The sequence below is a fragment of the Macrobrachium rosenbergii genome, chromosome 22, assembly GCF_040412425.1.
Source record: "Macrobrachium rosenbergii isolate ZJJX-2024 chromosome 22, ASM4041242v1, whole genome shotgun sequence".
Lineage (NCBI taxonomy): Eukaryota > Metazoa > Arthropoda > Malacostraca > Decapoda > Palaemonidae > Macrobrachium > Macrobrachium rosenbergii.
The window spans coordinates 31127579-31150028 of record NC_089762.1 but is presented as its reverse complement, the minus strand read 5'-3'; the positions used below and the strand labels follow the sequence as shown (position 1 = coordinate 31150028).

The 22450-nt window shown below is 35.7% G+C and overlaps 1 protein-coding gene across 50 annotated transcripts in view; it reads left to right on the top strand.

Moving 5' to 3' along the window:
• l(1)G0196 (inositol hexakisphosphate and diphosphoinositol-pentakisphosphate kinase) overlaps nucleotides 1-22450 on the top strand; it is a 525389-nt gene that overhangs the window by 413041 nt on the left and 89898 nt on the right. For 29 of the 50 annotated variants that reach the window (XM_067124577.1, XM_067124552.1, XM_067124555.1 and 26 more), the window contains 2 exons: nucleotides 2545-2604; nucleotides 17358-17482. In XM_067124577.1, coding sequence (XP_066980678.1) covers nucleotides 2545-2604; nucleotides 17358-17482 — 185 coding nt within the window. The remainder of the gene's footprint in view (nucleotides 1-2544; nucleotides 2605-17357; nucleotides 17483-22450) is intronic. The other 21 variants (XM_067124561.1, XM_067124576.1, XM_067124571.1 and 18 more) reach the window with 1 other exon arrangement.

Genomic DNA, 22450 nt, shown 5'->3' with positions numbered 1-22450 from the left:
GTCACATCTGTGCAAGTAATATGAAGGGAAAACCGAGGCAGCCATTGTGGACAGGAGATAGAGCCCTCCTGTCCTGAGTCCTTTATAATCTATCACTGTGCCAACAAGCACGATTCTGACCAAGACCAAATTTAAGAGAATTCTTGAAGATTGGCTGGTCTGTCTTATGGAGCCCTGGGGGGACCATGAGAATGTAACTCCTTTGAGGGCTCATAGTGGCTACCAAAAACAGGTTTTTCCTATGTCAAAACCTGTTTTTTTTTTTATTATATATAATTTATTTACTTATATTTTCCATTTTCTTTACCTTTTACTTTTTTTAACATTAATTCATTGTGTTCTGTGGAAGTTTTATAGTCAGGTGATTCACCATTCTGCTTCTTCTATAACTATATCAGAGTTGTATGAAGAACAACAAGAATAATGTTAATAATTTGAAAACTTATCAAAAACTTTCTGTACAAATCTGCTGGTCACAATGTTTATAAGGAAATTGAAGATTCCAGTTCAAAAAGTAGAGTATGATTAGGTCATTGCTCTTAATATCAGAAAGTAACATGAACTGAAAACCAAAAATAAAAAATGACAAAGTTCAGCACTGATTGAATGCCTTGACAGTGGATGAGTCATTCAGTAAAGGAGAGCAGATATATGTAAAGAAGGTGGTATTAAGCTATGTTAGTACCCCTGCATGACAACCAGCTTATAATTCACAATTTCATAACTGGAGATAGAAATTGTGTACTTTAATCTATAGTGCTCCCACAGAATGTAATGGGCAATTGGTAGATAAGTCTACCTTTGTTAGTACACTTAGATTATTAATTTGGCTACTCTACTCAGACTTTTTTCTTTTATAATCAGGGAATTGAATGCTTTATTCTATTTTAATGTCTAGTTATATTAGTGCTTATACAATAAATGTGAAGCATTGCTTTAAATAAACTACTTTTCATTATATATACTATACTGTATATATATATATATATATATATATATATATGTGTGTGTGTATGTATATACAGGCAGTCCCCGGTTATTGCCGGGTTCGGTTATCAGCGATCCGGTTTTATAGCACTTGTCTAGCAACGAAAATCAGTAATTTTCAGTGCCAAAAATCACTGATCTCTGCTTATCAGCGCTGATAATTGGGTATTGGTGCCAATACATACCTAAAAGAGGTGCCGATAACCGGGCACCAATAAATCCCAAAAATCACCAAAAAAGTGCCAAAAAATGCCTATTTTCGGTTATTGCTGGATTTCGGTTATCATCACACTGTCAGAACAGAACCCCTGCCGATAACTGATAACTGGGGACTTCTCTGTATATGTATATATATATATATATATATATATATATATATATATATATATATATATATATATATATATATATATACACACACACAGGCAGTCCCCGGTTATTGGTGGGGTTCCGTTCCGACAGCGTGATGACAACCGAAAATCGCGCTAACCGAAAATTGGCAGTAATAGCACTGATCCCGGTTAGCGGCGCCGCCAATAAGAGGCGATCAGCGCCAATAACCGGTTATCAGCAACGAAAATCTGGTTATCGTCGTCGCTAGACAAGCGCTGTAAAACCAGATCGCCGGTAAACGAGGCTGTCGATAACCGGGGACTGCCTGTATATATATTTATATATATAAGAGCAAGTATTCTATTTCAAAAGATAATGTAATGGATAGTATTTAGATAACCTTTGCTAGTCTTTTTCATGTTTTTTATCTGATACTTTTCAACATATACTACTTCAGAATAACCAGCACTCTTTGTAGCCGTGTTAATGATAATAACAAGCTTTCTTTTGTGGATGTTAAGTACTCTTAAGTTCTGCCAGATTGAGATTGATAGATGTTTTTATCATTCAAATGCTGAAGCATGTAATTTGTTTTCATCATAGTACATATTTTAATTTCAAAATGTTCTCTCAGTGTGTTTTTTTAAAGTTACAGATATTCAGATTTTTGAAAATGCACATTTAATTCATATTGTTTTATGATATTGGTTTTCATGAATTACTGCTCTAAGGATTATTAGTCATGTCAGATGACACTTGTTCATGAACTAGCTATTGGCAAGTATTATTGATGACAATGTTGGTATTACAGTACAGTATAAGTTTCAAACAATTTCCAGACTGTATTGATAATTGATGCATATGAGTTGGCACAGGGTTGCATTCCTAGTGCTTAGTATTCAGTGTTTTAAGATGTTTTAAGATGGCTTTCATCACAATAGATCTTACCAAGTACAGTGCAGTATTTCTGTATTTGGTACTTCTGCTAGATGCCAGTAGTATACTGTGTAACAAGTGAACTTACATGACATTGAAAACTTTATATTTTGTCAATTTGAGTTATCTATTAAACTCCCCAATACTTCTCGTTTTAAGCATAATGTTATGGTTTGGCTTTTTATATGGATTTGGATTAAATAATACAAACTTCTGTGTGTCTCAGCAGTTTGAATTGTTGTACTAATGTTAGTCAGAGAGATTAGAGTTAGGTACTATTATTCTCAGGTCGCATTCTGATTGTGGACTGGTGCCTGCTGGGATTCGACGTCCTTATCCCATCATACGGTATATGAATGCATGCTTTGTGTTGTTGTTATCCCTTGTTCAGTGCTTCTATAACTTTCCTTCTACGTATACCTTTAATTAATATTCATACTGCATTCAGTACTAGGCATCTATCACTTTGAAGACATCTTAATTAAGAATAGATGATTCAAAAGTGATAACAAGCTCAGAAATGTCATAGCATGCAAATGTTACTGTATAAGTATGAAAGAAGTAAGCTGTTAAGAAGTCATATTGCTCAATAAATACTTCAGGGACTTTATTTCTTTGCAACATGTATATTTTTCCAGATATTCAGTGCATGAAATTCTTTCCTTGCATGTGCAAGCACTGTAAGATAAGGAAAATAAATAATGACTTTGGACTAAAAAAGCAAGTGAGACGTGGTTAAATTGGATTCTTGCAAATCTCCATTTTCTCATGCTTTTACTACCAAATAACCTTATAACAAAACTTTTGACTACATATTCACACCTCAATAATCGTACTTGTTCATAACAACTCCATCAGTCATGTAAATGCCTCTATCACGTTCCATGATGATCCCCAGACTAACAGTCTTTTCATGAATGAAGAGCATTCTTACAACAATAGTGTTATTTGGGTGCTAAGTGATATATCTACTTACTGTTTTGTGAGTCTGCCAAGCTGCAACAACTCTGATCATTAGTCTCCAGCTTGTTTCTTCAGCAAGGTGCATCAGGTGCATCAGTTTTTTACTTAATTATTCCTTTAACCTTAACATTAGGTAGCTCCAGACTTCATTTTTTTTTAAATAAGCTCAAAGAAATATTAAAAAGAAATCAGAACACTTATCAGATTTCACATGAAGTAATTACTACTGTACATACTTCTGTTTCCATTATTTTTTGGTCGTAAGCCAATGTATAGCAAATTTTTATGTATCCTGCTTTATATATAAAAATAAAGTAAAAGGTATAAATTCTGACTGATTTGCTGTACTTGGACATCTTCAAGAATACTTATACAAAGAAATGGAAGTTTACATTATATATACCAGGGTGACATTACAAAGAAATACAATGCAGATGACTAAAACCTATGAGCAGGAGGGAATAGGAGGGGTCCTAACCTCATTTATGCTAGAGGATGAGTGCACCATCAACAAAACTTATTTTAAGCATGTAGCTGTGTCACAGCTATTATGTATACAGTATATAGAAAATTGATAGGCATGTAATTTTTTGTTATTCAGACCAGATTAGCGATTCTTTAAAATTTGTACTATATTTACTTATTTCTTTTGAAATGAGTAGATCAAGTTTCTATATTCTAGCAGAACTGGATTCTGTTATCTTTCTTTCAGTATTAAAACATACAAGCTTTTTAGCAGTTGTTCAGTTGATATCATTATTTTGCTAATATAAAGAAAATTTTCACTTGTATTTTGCGTATCTTATAATTTTTATGCTGTTGTGTTAAATGTTACCAAAAACTTTTCAATTGAACCAGTGTAGAAATTGCCTCATGACTTACGTAGGATTTGATATCTTCTTCCCAGCTTGTTCCCATTTTTATATGGGGTCGCCGTTTCGGATGAGCTGTTTCCATCTATTTCTATCCTGTGCTTCTGCCTCATCAATTCCCTTCTCACGCAGGTCTCCCCTCACACAGTCCTTCCATCTCTTTCTTGGTCTCCCTCTTCTTCTTCTTCCCTGGATTTGATATACGTAGCCTTTTGTATTGGCAGGAGTTTCCCATTGTGTTAGCAAATGGGGAATAACTTTTTATATGATAGTGCTCTACAAGTATGTTTTATGTTTTATTTCTCTGTTGCTGTTATCATAAAAATTCTTTTTAGTTGTTCCTTGCAATTGCATTTATTTCATTATCAGTACAACATATTCAGGGTTACATGTATGTAATGATCTTAAAAACATAGATGTGGATGCTGATATTTACTTAATTGCTTTGGCCAGAATAAAGTTAAAGCCATTATTACATCTGTGTTTGTTAATCCAAAAAGGGTAAGCTACTGTCATTATAACTGATGGAATCAATTCATTTATTCTAAAAAATATACATATTATGCTGTGAACAAACTGAACCATAATATATTGTGTGTTATAATTTTGCTTGATATGCTGCTCTCAGAAAATTCCATATACAAATTGCTTAAAATTTGAGATAAGGAATTTCACTTTGCCATACCAAAGGTTTGAGAGTAATATTTTCCATTGGATTTCAATAAGCAGTCTTTTACTCATAGTTTAATCAGTTCTATTAAGGTGTTCTAAGAGAATGTTATATCCAGCTTGTCAGTTGTTCAAGGTACCCAAGTTGATTATGATTATTCTGGTCATTGTCATTATTTGTTTCTTCAGTAGTTCCTTCACTTAGACTCAGGGAACAGAAATTGGCAGAGATTGGAGACCTGCAGGTCTCTGATATTTTAGGAGGATAAGAGAAGCCCTTAGTGGCTGCATCCCACATCTTCATGATGACATTTGGGCAGGAGGTAAACCATCAAACAGATGTGAGAATCAAAGCTCAGCCAAGTGGTAACACCATCCTCCTTGCCTTGATGACCATCTCTGGTGAACTGGTTGTCTTGGCCTTAATGACTCTCTAGATACTTGGTTCCTGTCAACAGCAGTTTGATGGCATTTAGACTCTTCTCCATCCAATTATTGACACTGGAAAAACTTCCAGAGAATGCTTAGTAGTATCTATCTCGGCAGACCCAGACCTGTGTAGATGAGAACTGTTAGGGAGGAGGCTGGAGAAGGGTGGAGAATTGTGGAAGATAAAGCACAGGAAAGACATGAGATGCAGAATTTCACAGAGGCACTTTGCATCATACTGCGCTGAAGGTGAATGGTTGACTGATTATGAAATTTAGGTCTTGAAGACCAAGCGCCAGAACCCATCAGGATTTTTCAAAGCTGTAATGAAGGTGAAATATATAAATTAATGATATGATTGATAATGAATAGGTGAATGATGACATACTAGTAAAATTCAGTGTTAAAATATGAATGTAATAAATGAAGAATGATACTGGATAGAACCAGCAAAAAGTAAATATATATTAAACTTTTATATTCAAAATATATACCTAGTACATAAAATAAATATGACTAAAATCTTTATTAAATATACTAAGATCATATCTCAATAAAATAACCAGATTCTTTCAGATAACCCGTAAAGTTATCTACCTCAACGTGATTATTTAAAATTTCTAAAATAGTCTCCCAGTTAGTAAGTACTTTGCCCTAAGGCATTTAAATTTAGGACAGTGCACCAGCATGTGCTCAACGGATAGTTGACCACCACAGTAAGCACAAACTGGGCCACTGGTTCCCTCTAAAATACAGCTATGAGTGAAGTGGGTATGGCCAAACCTAAGCCGGATGATGAGTCTGTCAAGAAGATCGTGTCAAGAAGAGCTGTGAATTTTATAAAATCCTCACATGCTGTGGTTGGGCAACAAGAATCTGGAACAGCCATCAGTTGGATGTATCCCTTTGCCTGTCTTTCAGCACTCCATCCTCAGGTTAACACCACTCAAAATGTCTTCTTTGGCAGTGTCTAACAACCAGCCAAACAGTTGGTTTTCTAGCTAGTACTTTTCAATTCATGTCCTCAACTTTGCTGCCAGTGTTATGGCAATCCACCCATTCCTTGTCATATTTTTTTCTTTTTATATTGTTTGTATCTTTCCCTTTTTAATAATTGCTATTTATCTGTCACATTTACAGCCCCTTCATGCACAAGTCCAAGTGAGATGTTAAGTTCAAGACCTCATTTTGCTAATTCCTAAAACTCATAAATGTAAGTTAAGATCTCTCCACCCATATCTACTTACAATTTGTAGATATATAGAAGTAGGCAATTCTCAGGAAAGTTATGCCTCCATTAATGCAGTGTATGACTTTAAGAGAGGTACTAATCTCTAATAGGGAGATATCCTTCCCAATTCTACTTACATCCCCATACAGGTGTGATGTGATTGTAATGGCTAATGGCGATATGTGGGATCAGCGTTGCCACGGTAACCTGAGATCTTCACACATCTTCCTTGGGCCTTCTTTGAGACCCCACTGCCAAGAGCTCTCTCTCCTCTAATGGAACATTGAGTCCCCAAAGGCATTTATACTAAAAGTCATTACAAGCTGTCTGCTTTGTTGCAAGAAAAGAACCAATGTATATAGAGCATGAATATTTTTGAATATTTGTTTAAACATTTATTGAAGTTCTTCCCTTCATATGGAACAGAATAAATTTTGTCTTCTCCATTTATGGATGGTCATTCCAAAAGACTTTCTTCCCTAAATTTCTAGGTTGAACTCTGTTTTCCTTTCAAGTAGAGAAATTTGTTGCTCTAGTTGCAATTTGTTCTAGTTGTATTTGTTCTTAAGGAGGTTCCTTCAGCATCTTTGAATTTTGTGGACATTCTTAGGTGTTTAGTTCGCAGTTTGCCTTTTGCAGTTGATAGGCATGACTCTTTTTCTGTGTAATAAATTCTTAAAATTAGGATATGTAGTAAAATGACCAATGAGAGAAGACCCTTCTTGTAGCCAGATCAAGATGCTTGCACTGGAGGGAATGTGCTAGTTACCACTTTTGTAATCTGACGAGAGAAGTATTGAGTTAGGAGATTTCTAGCTTGTCACTTAAATATTTTTGAATGTTTGAAAATGCTGCAATTTATTTGAATTTTGATTGTAATGGTCTTGTAACTTTATGTGTGACCTGGTTACCAGAACTAATAGAATTATTACTAGGTAAGTTTTATCTTAGAGAGTGATTGTCGGAATTAAGAACCATGAATTTAATGTTGAAATTTGGGAAGCTCTGGGTCAGTTAATGTTGTGGTGTGTGAAACATTACTTTCCATTCAGTTTTTTTGTGAAGTGTTTTTATTGCATCATTACATCAAGGGGGATGGGCTTAGCACATTTTTGTAATGTCTATTAGGATGGCAATTAACTTGTGTTCTGCAGGTCAATAGTTGAGCACTGAGTCAGGTAAAGCATGCAACTTTGCATGCTAATGGGTTAATGGGCATTGTAGGTAAAAATATTGAGTTCCAGATTTTTTAAAAGTTTATTCCTTGTTGACTGCAACACATAGCAGTCATGTAATGAGAAGACGGACCTTAGACTTAATATGTAAGTTATTTTGTTTTTGTGGCATGATTGTTATTATTTTTACTCCTAGTATTTCCATTGTATTTTCTTTGTATATTTGCAGCATGCATACTTTTAGTTCATGGGATCATTTTGGAATATTTTCATTCCTACTTGGTTTACTTTCAGAGTACAGTAGTTCTTCCATGTGGAAACTGTTGACATATGCTGGAAATTATTTTTAATAATGAGAAATTAAATGCTTTTGTATGTAAAATGATTACCAGTGTTTAACTGATTTTATGAAAGTATGGTCTGATGACCTGGCAGTGGAACTGTTTGGTGTTCAGTACCATCATGAAAGATGATTATTAGAAAAACTGTTAAATTGATTACTAATAATCAAGTAACAGATGAAAATGGTTAGTTACCATAAAAAATATCAGTAGCCTTTAAAAATTGAATGATGTTATTAACACTTTTTATTTAAAACCCCATTTGTGGAACCTGGAATTTGATGTTGCCTCCTCTCATCTACATACTTGGGACAGTAATTTACACCAATATGTGCTCCATACTAAGGGAGATATCACACATTTGTGACTGTCATCCTCCAGGATGAACTTGTGAGTTAAATGAGTATGACCTATCTTCAGTGTACTCAGCTTAGTCTCAAGTCCCAGATTACTCTGGTATGATGATGACCAAAAGTCAGTGGATGGATATTTTTTGATATTTTAAGGTATTCTCAGAGAAGGGATTCCATTTATTTTTCCAATTTCGTATAATATAAAACTGGAGAGGCCATACCATGTCAGTAAAGTATAAGGAACTTAGGGATGTTCAGCAACATTCAGTTTAATTTCATATTTGGCTTCCACATCTATTTGTTCATTACCTCCAATACCATTATTGGCTGGCACCCAAAAAATGGACTGATATGTAATGAGATGCAAGCCAACAGAGCCATCTCTGGATTTTCTGAATAGTTGGATGAGAAGGGCTAAGTTGCCTGATGGCTGTAAGGGCACTAAAGGAATCTGAATAAATTGTGAAATCTCAGCTCTCAAAAGATTTCTATATGGATGTCAATTCAGCAGTAAAAATTTTAAGTACTACTAGATAATTTAGCTACATGAGATTCGTCATTATGCACAGCTGCAGTGCCAACATGATCCTGGGTCTTCAATCGATCTGAATAAAATTTGATGGAGTCTGTTAATTTTATCATGGGCTTAAAATTGAGCAATTTTTGCCGCCTCAGATATTATTACCATTGTGATTTTATGCATCTCTTCCTTTGATTTAGTATTATTAAAGACCCACATGCCTATGTGTCTTTGCCTTGTCTCTAAAATAAATAATTTTGTAAAGAATTCTTGGCTCTCACTTAGGGAAAGGAAAAGCTTTGAGACTTTGGAGTGTTAGATCTGGAAGGATATAATCTGGCTGAGGTTTTTAGTAGACTTGTGTGGTCTTCTTCAAGTGTAAGGAGATTGATTGGAACAAGAGAAGTCTCTCCATATAACACCCAGCAATTGGGTGACTGGCTGGCCAGTGAGGTGCTGCCCATGGATCATATAGCAGCACTGAATGTGGAGACATTGAGTCTTTCAGAGATGTCTTTGACCATACTAACCCCACATTGCATATGATGAGTCTGCTTGCCTTCTACCATTGTTTTCAGAGTTTTTCAATTTTGGATTGAAATAAGACTGTTTTGGCATCCTGCTTCATTCTAGAGCAAAAGCAAATGTATTATTCACGTATTTCCTAAAATAGAGAATGAATATTTCACAGATGCAGTATTAGTGATTTAATCTGAATGTTTCACAGATGCAATATTAGTGATTAATCTTTTTGCTTTTATTTATTGATGAACCTTTTGCCTTTTATTTTACCATTTAATATCATTGCAGAGCACACAGTAACTTGTTTTAATCTAGGGGCGAATATTTAGGAGTGCATTTTAATATGAAGGAGTAAAACCAAAGAAACATATACGTATGTACTGTAATATCTTATTCCTATTTTGTTTATTCTTAATTTATTAAATATTAATTTATTAAATAAAAGTAAGTGCCCTAAATGAGACATTTGGTAAAAATAATTGATCTAGGAAAGGATTAAAAGGAAAGGGGTGTTTTTCCATTTTATCTGCTCTATTCAGGTGTCAGTCAAGCATATTTGAAAGTCTCCTAAGAACTACAGCCTTCTTAAGTACAGAGTTTGCCAGAGAAAAGGACAGCATTTTGATATTTAGAGTGGATGCCTAGCCAAAAAAGCCACAAGTCTCCTTGTTTTGATGAGTCCAGTTTCAGTTTGTTTTTCCCAAGCTCACCATTCACCCATGGATGTGTGCGAGAGTATTTGGTGGGAGAGACTTAAGACTGCCAGATTTTATGAATTCTCAATTCTTCCCAGAGTCAGCTATTTGTGGTCTAGTTGGCAAGATCAGTTCAGCAACAAGGGGGGTCAGCAAAGAGACACATCAGAGATGTCTGCTCTGGAAAGTATACTTTGCAGTCACTTTCAACATCTGGGAGCCTCACCAGACACTTCAGTCTTCTTTCCAAGGGAAAGGATAACCAATATATTCAAGAACGCCTTCTTATAGACATTCCATCCATAAGATTCCATCACTGCAGTAGCAGTTGTCTTTTTAAGGGAGAAGACAAAATAAAGTTACCAGTAGAGCTCCTTTCAGAGGAAAGACAGAGATCAACGTACTTCTCACAATCTCAAACTCCTCCAGTAAGAGCTTGCCTCCAGTAACATTGGAGGTAGTAGGAGAAGTTGGGAGCAGAGCCTTGCTTGTATGAAGTAATCCCAATACAGTTCAGAGGCTAACAAGAAGATGAGATTGATGGAAAAGGGAGCAGTAGAGGAAGTAATGGCATGCTTTACTGTTTTTATAGCTGCATATTCACTGCTCACAGATCACTAGGAGGTTTGCATACCTTTATTGATCTTAGCCCTTTGAATCAGTTACTTAAATAGACTCTTTGCCAACTAGAGACCATCCTTTTGGTCTGTCACAATAAAAAACCAGGAAATTTTTAGCACTGATAGATCTTAACCCTTAAACGCTGAGCCTCTATTTACAAAAACGTCTCCCGTATGCCGGCGGCGTTCGGGAGTTAGAGCCGAAGCGGAAAAAAAGTTTTTTTCAAAAAAATCACAGCACGCTTAGTTTTTAAGATTAAGAGTTCATTTTTGGCTCCTTTTTTGTCATTGCCTGAAGTTTAGTGTGCAACCATCAGAAATGAAAAAAAATATCATATATAAATATTGAAATATATGACAGCGCCAAAAAAATTATTCATATATAATTTTATACAAATCGTGCTGTGAGCAAAACGGTTAAAGCTAACGGATTATTTTTTTTTCTTTGTATTGTACTCTAAATTGCGATGATTTTGGTATATAACAAATTGTAAAACGATCAAAGCAACACAGAGAAAATATTATCACAATATGATGCATGAATCCGTAATGCGCGGACGTAAACAAATGTTGTTTTCAAAAATTCACCATAAATTGAAATATTGTGCTAGAGACTTCCCGTTTGTTGAAAAATGAAGCTAATTGATTGAATATTACTAGACTGTAAAAGTTTTAGCTTACAATTGCAGTTTTCAACCATTTCGGTCGAGTTAAAGTTGACCGAAGGTCGAATTTTTTCTATTTATCGTAATTTATATGAAAATATTTCAAAACTGATAAAAGCTACAACCATGAGTTATTTTCTGTTGTATTCTACATGAAATTGCGCACATTTTCATATATAAAAGTTTATGTAACGACTAATATAAAACGGTGCAAACATTATGACAACGTGATTTAAAGAATTTCTGAGATGTTCGCCAAGTTACCGCGCCGGGACGTAAGGAAAATGTTTTTTAAAAATTCACCATAAATCGAAATATTGTGCTAGAGACTTCCAATTTATTGCAAAATAAAGGTAAATGATTGAATATTACTAGAATGTAAGAGTTTTAGCTTACAATTGCGTTTTTCGACCATTTCGGTTGAGTTAAAGTTGACCAAAGGTTGAAATTTTGGCAGTTATTGTGATTTATGTGAAAATATTTCAAAAGTGATAAAAGCTACAACCATGAATTATTTTCTGTTGTATTCTACATGAAATTGCGCACATTTTCATATATAAAAGTTTATGTAACGACTCATGTAAAACGATGCAAACATTACGACAACGTGATTTAAAGAATTTCTGAGATGTTGGCCGAAGTTACCGCGCGCAGACGTAAGGAAAAAGTTTTTTTTTTCAGAAATTCACCATAAATCGAAATATTGTGCTAGAGACTTCCAGTTTGTTGCAAAATGAAGGTACATGATTGAATATTACTAGAATGTAAGAGTTTTAGCTTATAATTGTGTTTATTTACCATTTTGGTCGAGTTAAAGTTGACCGAAGGTTGAAATTTTGGCAGTTATCGTGATTTATATGAAAATATTTCAAAACTGATAAAAGCTACAACCATGAGTTATTTTCTGTTGTATTCTACATGAAATTGCGCACATTTCCATATATAAAACTTTATGTAACAACTAATATAAACGGTGCAAACATTACGACAACGTGATGAAAAGAATTTCTGGCGCCGGACGTAAGGAAAAGTTTTTTTTTCAAAAATTCATTGTGAATCGAAATATTGTGCTAGAGACTTCCAATTTGTTGCAAAATGAAGGTAAATGATTGAATATTACTAGAATGTAAGAGTTTTAGCTTACAATTGCGTTTTTTTACCATTTTGGTCGAGTCAAAGTTGACTGGAGGTTGAAATTTTGGCAGTTATCAAGATTTATAAGAAAATATTTCCAAACTGATAAAAGCTACAACCATGGGTTGTATTTTGTTGTATATTACATGAAATTGCGCACATTTTCATATATAAAACTTTACGTAACAGCTAATATAAAACAGTGCAAAAATTACAACAAAATGACGAAAGAATTTCTGAAATTTTCAGCTGAGTTACCGCACGGACGTAAGGAAAAAGTTTTTTTCAAAAATTCACCATAAATCGAAATATTGTTCTAGAGACTTCCAATTTGTTGCAAAATGAAGGTAAATGATTGAATATTACTGGAATGTAAGAGTTTTAGCTTACAATTGCGTTTTTCGACCATTTCGGTCGAGTCAAAGTTGACCGAAAGTTGAAATTTTTTGTAGTCGACGTACAGTACGTCCACTTGGCACCCAACAGACAATTTTAGTCGACGTATGATACGTCCAGTAGGCGTTTAAGGGTTAAAGATGCAGGTTTCACGGATTCCTTGCCTTAGGTGGTGAAACCATCCTAATTCAAAGTACAGGCAGTCCCTGGCTAATGGTGGGTTCGGTTAACGGTGATCCGGTTTTATGGCGCATGTCTAGTGATGAAAATCGGCAATTTTAATGCCGATTTCTGCTTATCGGCGCTGATAATTGGGTATTGGCGCCGATACATACCTAACAGAGGTGCCGATAACCGAAAATTGGTGCTTTTTGGCACTGATAAGCCCTGAAAATCGCTGAAAAAGCACCGATAATCCCCGATTTTCGGTTAGTGGCAATTTTCGGTTATCATCACACCCTCAAAACGGAACCCCCGCCGATAACCGGGGACTGCCTGTAATGTGCTGGACTGGCCTCCTCTTGCAGGTTTTTACCAGAGATCTAGAGTCAGTAATGATCAATCTGGGAACACAGGAAAGGGATGAGCTTGAGATATGTCTTAACAACTGATCAGATGTAGCATTGGTTGTAACGGCTGTCTAATCTTCATATATAGATCAGCAGAATGGACACTTTGGTTTGATCTACAGAGGACAGAATCTGAAGTTTCTTTACAATGTTTTCCCTGGAATGTGTTCCCAGCAGGCCTGTGGTAGTTTCTCCTAGCTAATCTTTCCAGTAAAGGTGATCCACTACAGACAATTCAAAACTTTCACTCTGTATTTTCAGCTGTAAAGGTCATGATCAACTACAGCACAACCAGAAAATTTAATAGTTTTTGTCTCAGACAGTGTGATTGTGGGTGGACAGGAGTGGCATGACACCAGCCTCTGAAAAAGGAGAGTTAGACTGATCTCTCATTTATTAGAAGTTTGCCTAGGTGCCTCCACAAGGGACTGGGGAGCTCATTTTTTGGACTTCCAGCTAGTAAGGATCTGGCTCCAAATGGGATAAATGCTGTTACATACACTACTTTAGAATTTTAAAATTTTATCCACTCCTTAAAGCTGTTGAGCAGTATGTTGTAGGCAGGATGGTAGAAGTAACACAGTACCACAATACATCATCAGTTGCTCAATTAACCCTCACAGGCCACCCTAAATATTCATTATCAAAACCCCATGACTAGGCAAACTTTAAAGTCTGTAAAAAAAAATCAATGGAAAGAGGAAGAAATGCAAATGATCATGGCATAAAAAAACTTCTCAAAAATTTTCTGTACCTACCACAGGAAGTTAATACCCTGCACAGCGTCTTTTTGCTGAGACACCTGTAAAAATACAGGTTAATTTTAGTGAGTTATAAATGTTCTTTATGATATTTTTGTACTTAATATTGCAAAATTACTATTATATTGAACATTATATAAAAAATATATAACTAAAAATGGCAATGTTCCCTGAGCGTATTTATGGACAATTATATGCAAGATGGAATAGGATTGGGAGATGTAGCAGTTTCCCTCATGAAATCTTATGGGTGACTTACTTTATTCCCCATGTCACTAACCTGAAGTCTGAGTGATGCCACAGAAATTTCCATATTGTCATATGTGGCCTATTCAAGCAATTTGAATGTTACCTGCAAAATTCATTCAAATAGCATAGCAGGAAATAGTAATTATTATATGGTGCAGGCCATAGGATTGCTAATGCAATTATTGTGAGTCAAGTGATGTGTGCTGTCCCCAAGCGGGGAGCCACAAAGATGAGAAGCTTACCTTATGTTGCCATAAATGTTTTCATGGAGACCCAGGAATACAAAATAAATATTGTCATAGGTTTGTGCCCAGGAAACAATGTTTCAACTGATAGCTTCGGCAGAGGAGATCAGGTTTTCCCTCAGAGTGGTCAGTCCAACCCAGTACATGTACAGGCAGTCCTCAGTTAACGTCTGGGGTTCTGTTCCCCAGCCGAGCGCCGCCAACCGAAAATTGCTGATATTTATGGTAATAAATGGCGTTTATGATGTTGCAAGCGCCAGTAAACCACTTATTGGCACCAGTAAACCGCTTACTAGCGCCGATAAACTGCTTGCCGACGCCGAAAATTGCTTACCTTCACCAAAAATCTGATTAACGTCAGTAGTCAAGTGCCGTAAAACCAAAGCCGCTGATAAGTGAGGACTGCCTGTATGTGCAAGCCACCAACAGTAACAAGGTATTGTTGTATTGCTCAGTCCTACCAGACCTGACAACCTGAAATGAGGAAAGTACTCAACAAAGTGAAAAGTAACAGTAAATCTCAGAATATCCTTGATAGCCCACCTCTGGGTGAATCAGGTTGGGCTTTCAGATTTTCTCAGACTGTTGTTAGAGAGATCCAGGAAAACCACCAGCTGTAGATTCTTTATAAGACAACCACATTTCCTCAATTTTCAACAGAACTTAGTCATCTTGGATCATCGTGCCTAGATGGTATCCAATAACAGGATTTTTTAAAGAAAACAGTCATATAAAACTTAAGTGTGATTGTGCTGGTCAAAATGGAAATTCCTTGTAGCTGGTGTAATGGAGGGAATGTTAATGTGATCCATGTGTTAGGGGAAACTAGATAATCAGTATCAACCATTAAATAATACAAGAGTGTCACCAATTTCCAGAAACCAATAACCAACCCAACTATGAAGCTACTGAATTGGGAGTTGGCTGTCTTCCTGAAAAGCTTAGTGAGAGCACAATAAGAACTTTAAGAAAGACCTCTTCTCTTGACCTTATGTTGAAGTTGGTCTTGCCCTCAACTCTAGCATCTTTCAGGCTGGAATTCTGTTGGCTTATCTTTTCCTGCTTCATCGTGTATGAGACGATGATTCTTCTTTGTCCAATTCTACCCTCAAAGAACCAGGGACATCAGACGAGGCACAATTTGGTTTATTTTTTTATTTTATTTACAAGAAAAACTAAGGCAGCCATCACCAGAAATAGTCCCTTATCGACTTGAGAGAGCATTTGTTATTGCTTGCAAAAACATGGGAAATGACAAAGTCAGGTTGAACTCAGCAGTCATGAGGTGAGAGTTTTGTCAACTTAATTAATTTTTTAAGAATAATTTAGATGTCAGTACTGTTCTAATGGTGGAACCTTGAAGGTGTCTCACAACATTGTTTTTTTTTTTTATATGACACGAAGTAGCAGGATACATACTTTTTAGGTACTTGTTTTAGCATCAGAAGAAATGGTTCCATCCTTTGGAGGAGGATTCTAGGCAAGTCAGACTATTATCACGTTTCTCACACTCCCCCCCTCTTATTCTCCATTATGGCATAATTATGATGTAAACTTCAAGTTTATATGATTGCACATCATACATAAAGGACAAAATATTTAACCATGTGAGTAAGTATCCATAAAACATTAGGACATAACCAAAGAGCCACAAAAACAAATTTGCCTTCTTTGTAGAAGCTTTGAACTATATACAAGCCCCCTAAAGGGACTGATATATGGTTTCCAGCTCACATCCCTTGTCATAATCAAGTCCAATTATCTCATTTTAACAGTGGGAATTTGACAGCTCAAATCCTCCCCACTTGAATTATGATTTGCCACTATAATTATGTATTTGTTATTACACAAAATATGATTATCTAAAGACAAGGTACAGTAAACCCCCCGTATTTGTGGGGGATGCATACTGCACCCCCCACGAATAGCTAAAATCCATGAATACTGAAAACCCCTCTAAAAACACTTAGAACTGCCTATTTTGATAGTTTAAACCCAAGAACAACCCTCTAAAAATCCTTATACCTGAGTATTTTAATAGTTTTATCACAAAAAAAGCATTTAGTCATGAAAACGATATGAAAATACAGTAATTAGTGAATATTTCTCAGTGAAAAATGCCGCAAATGGGCAAATTTTCCATGAATAATGGGTAGATATGTTCCACAGAGAAATCCTCGAATACGTGAGTTCGCGAATCGTGAGAACGGGAATACGGGGGTTTATTGTATTATACTTAATAGCCGTCTTCTCTGGACAACATTTTGGTTGTCAAAGGCTTATGACATGTAGGGTGAGCTGAGTTGTCAGCCGAGACATGTTGAAGCATATGCACTGCTCATTTATCAGAGAAATGAAATTTTCTTTCTTCAAAGGTTTGTCTGACAAGATTCTGTTATAAACAAAAGTTATTGGTTTGTATTAAAAAATTAATTTTACTTTTTTTTTAACTACTCTATGTTTTTAATGATGCGTGAGTAATATAATTCAATTGATTAATCTGGGCTTTTGATACAACCTGTGAGTTATGAATTTTCCTTCTAGGGCTCCAGAAGTGAAAATAAATGAGATTAGTGTATGCTGCAAATATTGTAGTGGCTAATGTCTGTGTGTGTTTTGATTCTGTAAAATAGTTGGTTGTACATTATTAACTGAATCTTTCTGATAGTAGCAATGTGTTTTCTTGCAACAGGTCCCTATCTGATGGTGCTTCTTCCTATCAGCGGTCATTGACAGCTGTGGAATCATTAACGCGGCCAAGGTCTTTAGAAACAGAAAACAGCTTTAATCCAGATCAAGCATCTAAACCAGAAAAGGGTAAGTTTGATTGAGAAGGTATTGCTTTCTCATAATGGCCATTGTTTTGTTTACTTTTTTAGTTTAAAGTTATATTAAATTTGGTAAGTCTGCAAGTGTGATGAAGAGTGATTTCATGTTTCCATACTTGGAATGTACAAGCATGCAAAGCGTTGAATATGAATAAGATCATGTTTATACTATTGTTGTACATAGCTTCTCAAAACACTTGTGTGAGCAAAATGCCTTTGCCATCTGAATCCTTTAGACCTGGGTCTCACATTCCATATTCTGATCAAAGTTTTGTTATTGACATTTAACTTTTAGATTTATTTTGTTCTCATATTTATTTTTGTTAGTTTGAAATAAAATTATAAGTCTTTAACAAATTAAATTATTTAACAAATATTTTAGGTGATAGTTTTGATAAATATCCTATCACTTCTTTAGAAATTGCAATCTAATCATTTCAAGACCTCTAAATGAGACCTTAAATGTGAAATTTGCTTTATTTTTGAGTTGAAGGTCTAACATGCTCATGGAAGAAATTGAACAGTATTCAGGAAATGCAGAAATAAAAGCACAACCAAGAGTACAATTTTTGAGAGAGATTTTTTCTTTGATAGTTCCACTTGTGCCCTGTTTAAGCAGAATTTTTATCAGCCCTGTTAGTAATATACATCATTAAAATATTGAGAGCATTGAAGATGCAATAGCAAGGGAATCAAGTTCATATTGTGACAAGAAGCACATAGAAAGCAGCTAAACACCAAATCCTACAGAAATCACAACTGCACTACAGTATATCTTTACGTATCTTGTTTTTTTTTTTGTTTGATTTGTTATGGCTAAGTTTTATGAACAATCTTATTTTTATATATGCTTTCATTTTTCCAAAGGTGAATAGTGTGGTGACAGCTATTCTGTTCCACCAGTGTGGCAAGTGTAATGGTTGATTAAATAAATTATTTAACTCGTGACAACATTGAAGGGAACAGATACTGAAAGAGACCAAGTTATAATGAACGTATACAGTACATATACATGTCTATATATTTTCATATACGTAAGTAAAACTCATTAAAGGTCAAGAAACAATATTTTCAAAGACTATACAGACTTATAAAAGTCATAACCTGATAGCATCTTACAGTATTAAACATTTACTTATTCAGCCAAAATAACAGATAAATGGAGATCTGCTTCTTCAATAAACTTAAGAACTAAATAAGATTCAAAGACAACTTCCTATTCAAGTATCTTAGATAAAGAATACACTTTCTTATCTTCGCACTCCCAAGACTCTGACATTCAACCTGCAAATGCCTCACAGCCAGTTAGACAAGAAGTCACCCCAAAAAGACTTGGGGTTCCCAGCTGTTAAAAATCCATGTGCTATACAGGCATAGTCAGTTTACATGACAGAGCGCAGTCTCGCATCATCTTGTCATATTACTGTGCTATACTTACACGGAATAATCAACCTAATAATATCCTGCATCATCCTGCTGACAAAACTCTCTTGTGGAAGTTGCCAGGTCTCCCTCATCCTTTCTTATTATAAGAAAAAAATTCTGATAAGGCAAAAGACTGTTGTGCATCATTCAGCTAGGCTATCAATCATCTCATAGCCAGCAATCCCTACATGTGCTCATACCCAACAGAGGTTACTAGCCTTGCCTCAGTTAAATAAGAAAAAACTATTTTAAAATTATACAAAATTAATGGGTGTTTTTAATTAAAATGATTGTAGTGCACTATGGGAATCATTGTCCATGATATAATTTCTGTCATCACAGATTAAAATTTCCATGGACACCATTAAAGTGGCATCAAGTGTTGCAGTAAAAAAATTTTAACAGTAGCTAGCAAGGAACTACTGCATTCAGCATCAGGAAAGTTGGCCTCAAACCTAATGCCAGCATCAGATTCGGAGCTATCACTGTAACTAGGAGTACAGTATTACTAATGTTATGCAGACAGTAAAAAATTTATTAATAATCCTAAAAGAAAATGTATCATGTTTTCAGACTTCAAATATACAAAAATCTTATTTGCTGCAGAAGACAAGATCCTTCAACAAAAATAAAAATAGAACTGAAGTTATTATATCTTAAAATAATTATATTGTGACTTGAAATATTTTAAAACTTCAATTTGTTGCAGAAGGCCAGCTCATGTTAACATATTTAAAAACACCAATCAAGTTAGCAGAAGGCCAATTCCTGCAACAAATTTAAAAATGCCAATAAAGTTATAAATTAATTTAAAAATACTACTAAAGTTATAACTTCCATTTTCAATGAGAACCTTGGCAAGAAGAGAAAATGGTCTCCTAAATCCCCAAGACAGGCATTTGATCAACTAATGCATTACAGTCAAGGGGACTAAGCAGGCCTCTTGAAAGGCAGGTGTTCATCAGCCTGTAAAAAAAAGCTATGGATAAGTCATGTAAAGTATGTCCAACCCACAGATGACCTAGCAGTTTCCCATTACCTAGTTATATCACTATATCCCCATGGGACATAAAACTTTTTCATGTTATTTGGACCTTTATAAGTTCTACCATTGCTGTTATTGGGACCTTTATGTTCTGCCATTGTTGCCAAGCATCATCTGATTTTCTGATATATGCATTAGGACTCAATATAAGATGTAGTACTCCCTGGAAGTACCTCCTTGGAAGTAGTTTTGCTGCTGTTTCTTTAGCAAGCTTATCTTCTTCTTCATTCCCATATACAGTGCTGGTACCCAACAAAAATTTACTTGTATATCTGTTTTCTGGAAGATGTGGAGTCACTACAGAATCTTTAAAATTAAATGATTAGAAAAATTGAAAATACCATGAGCTTGTAATCCACTTCTGGCATCCAAAAAATTGTAAAATTACCCTTATCAGTTAAAGCTGTGTTATTCATGGCAGTTAAAATTCCACACAGGCACCACTCAGGAGTTCACCCTTTTAATTAAAAATTGTGCCACTTACATTGGAGTCATTTTGAAATATCAATCTTGAGTTCACTTGATCTTTCTAAGTCCAGTAAAGTTGTTGAGGCTATGTCATGGAGGGAGTTATAGAAATTGCAAAGGAAGCCACTACATTCCTCGTTAAATCAGAATTATTCAAAATTTGCTTTACTCTAAACCAAAAAAGGTTGGGGATACCTTGGGTGAGTTTCATGAAAAAACCGGTTTTGATGTAGGAAAAATCATATTTTTGGTAGTCGCTGCTGAGTCCTCAAGGAGTTACCCTTCCATGGTCTTCCAGAGCTCCATGGTGACCAGACTAATATCAAAGAATTCTCTTTTAGCTGGTCTTGTAGCTGGGTATTGTGTCATAATGATGAACACTATAACACATGATGGAGTATGTAATGGACTCAAAGATAAGAGGGCATTTTCCCTTATCTTCAGCAAAGCTAACCCAGTTTTCCAACGTCAAAACCTGCAAGAAGAAGAAGTGACTATTGCGCATGCGCGTCTGCCATATTGTCTACAAACAGACCGGCGGGAGCCCAGGGAACCATTACTCTCTGTTGGTGAGTGCAGGATGATCACTTACCGAAATCCCATGCTTTTTCGTCAGGGAAGTGGGAGGGTGTTGAGGACTTGACAGCGACTACCAAAAATAAGTTTTTCCTACGTCAAAAGCTGTTTTTTGATAGTGTAGTCACTTGTTACACCCTCAAGCTTTAAAGAAATTGACAGGTGACGCAAGGCTTGAGCTCTCAAATTTTAATCCCAACAACCCAAAGAAAATACATTTCTAGTCCGAGGTCAGGCCACAAGTTTCAAGCCCATTCTTTATTCTAAACACCCCTCAGGTTTTGGTAACAAAGACCAAGAAACTAAACATGAACATATGTTTTTAGGGTGAAGTTCTATAGTGACTTACCTAAGAATGCTGGGTATGGTTGAAGTATTGTCACACCTTCCCCAGCGATAGTCAGTATACCCACCTGTTAGGAAGACCCCCTGGTTTTCCGCTGTAGCGCCTATGGAGTTAGGGCTAACCATACCACCTACTGATACACAGTGTAGTTGAATTTGTTTGAGCTTGTGGCAATAACGTATTTTAAAAATACTGTCTCTGATGACCACCCTGTACATTCAGAGAATTCTTTGAAAGAGATTTCCGAAGAAAGTGAAAGACGTACTTACTTTCCTAATATCATGTGACCTAGGAAAGGAGTGTGGATTTGCTGTTTTAATGAGAGACTACAATCATTCTCAGCCCTTGTAGAGAGAGTGATCTGTTTGTGCTAGGGTGTAGGAGAATCGGACCCTCTGGGATGTTTGCCGTGACTTCTAGGTAAACCTTAAGTGCTTGAACCAGGCATAATGTCTTATCTGCTAAATTAAGTTTCCTTAAAAAAAAAAGAAAAAATAGGGGATTTCCTTCTTAAAGGATTCTCATTCTTGGCTAGGAATGATGGACCAGGGGACATTAATAATTGATGGTCAGCTGTATGTGCGATGTATCATCCCCGTCTAAGAGAGCCCATTTCACTAATACAAGCTCCTGCTGCTAATGCAGTCAAGAAGATTGCCTTTGGAATGTGTGAGTTGTGGTTGTACTGGGTCCACTGAATTGAGGGGTTGATAGAAGTCTAAGCCTCTTGTTCAGGGACCAAGTAATTGCAAGCCTTTCGGGAGCAGGTCTTTATAGTGCAAAAGACCACAGAAGAGAAGTGACATTTTCTATACTAGAGTCAATCCTGAATCCATAAAGCAAGGGTTTTGTTAATGCTGCCTTGTATGCCATGATTGTTGTAACTGCAAGGTGTTTGTCTTCAAAAGGTATATAAGAAAATTTAAGTTTTCCATAGAAGTCTTAACTGGGCTCTCAGTATGGATATAATCTCTCAGTATGGACATAATACGGATTGGTATTGTCAGACAGGTGCTGTCCATAATTTTTGCACTAAGTACTTAGCAATGTTGGGTGAGCAATTTTCACGGTACAGTAAACCCCCGTATTCGCAGGAG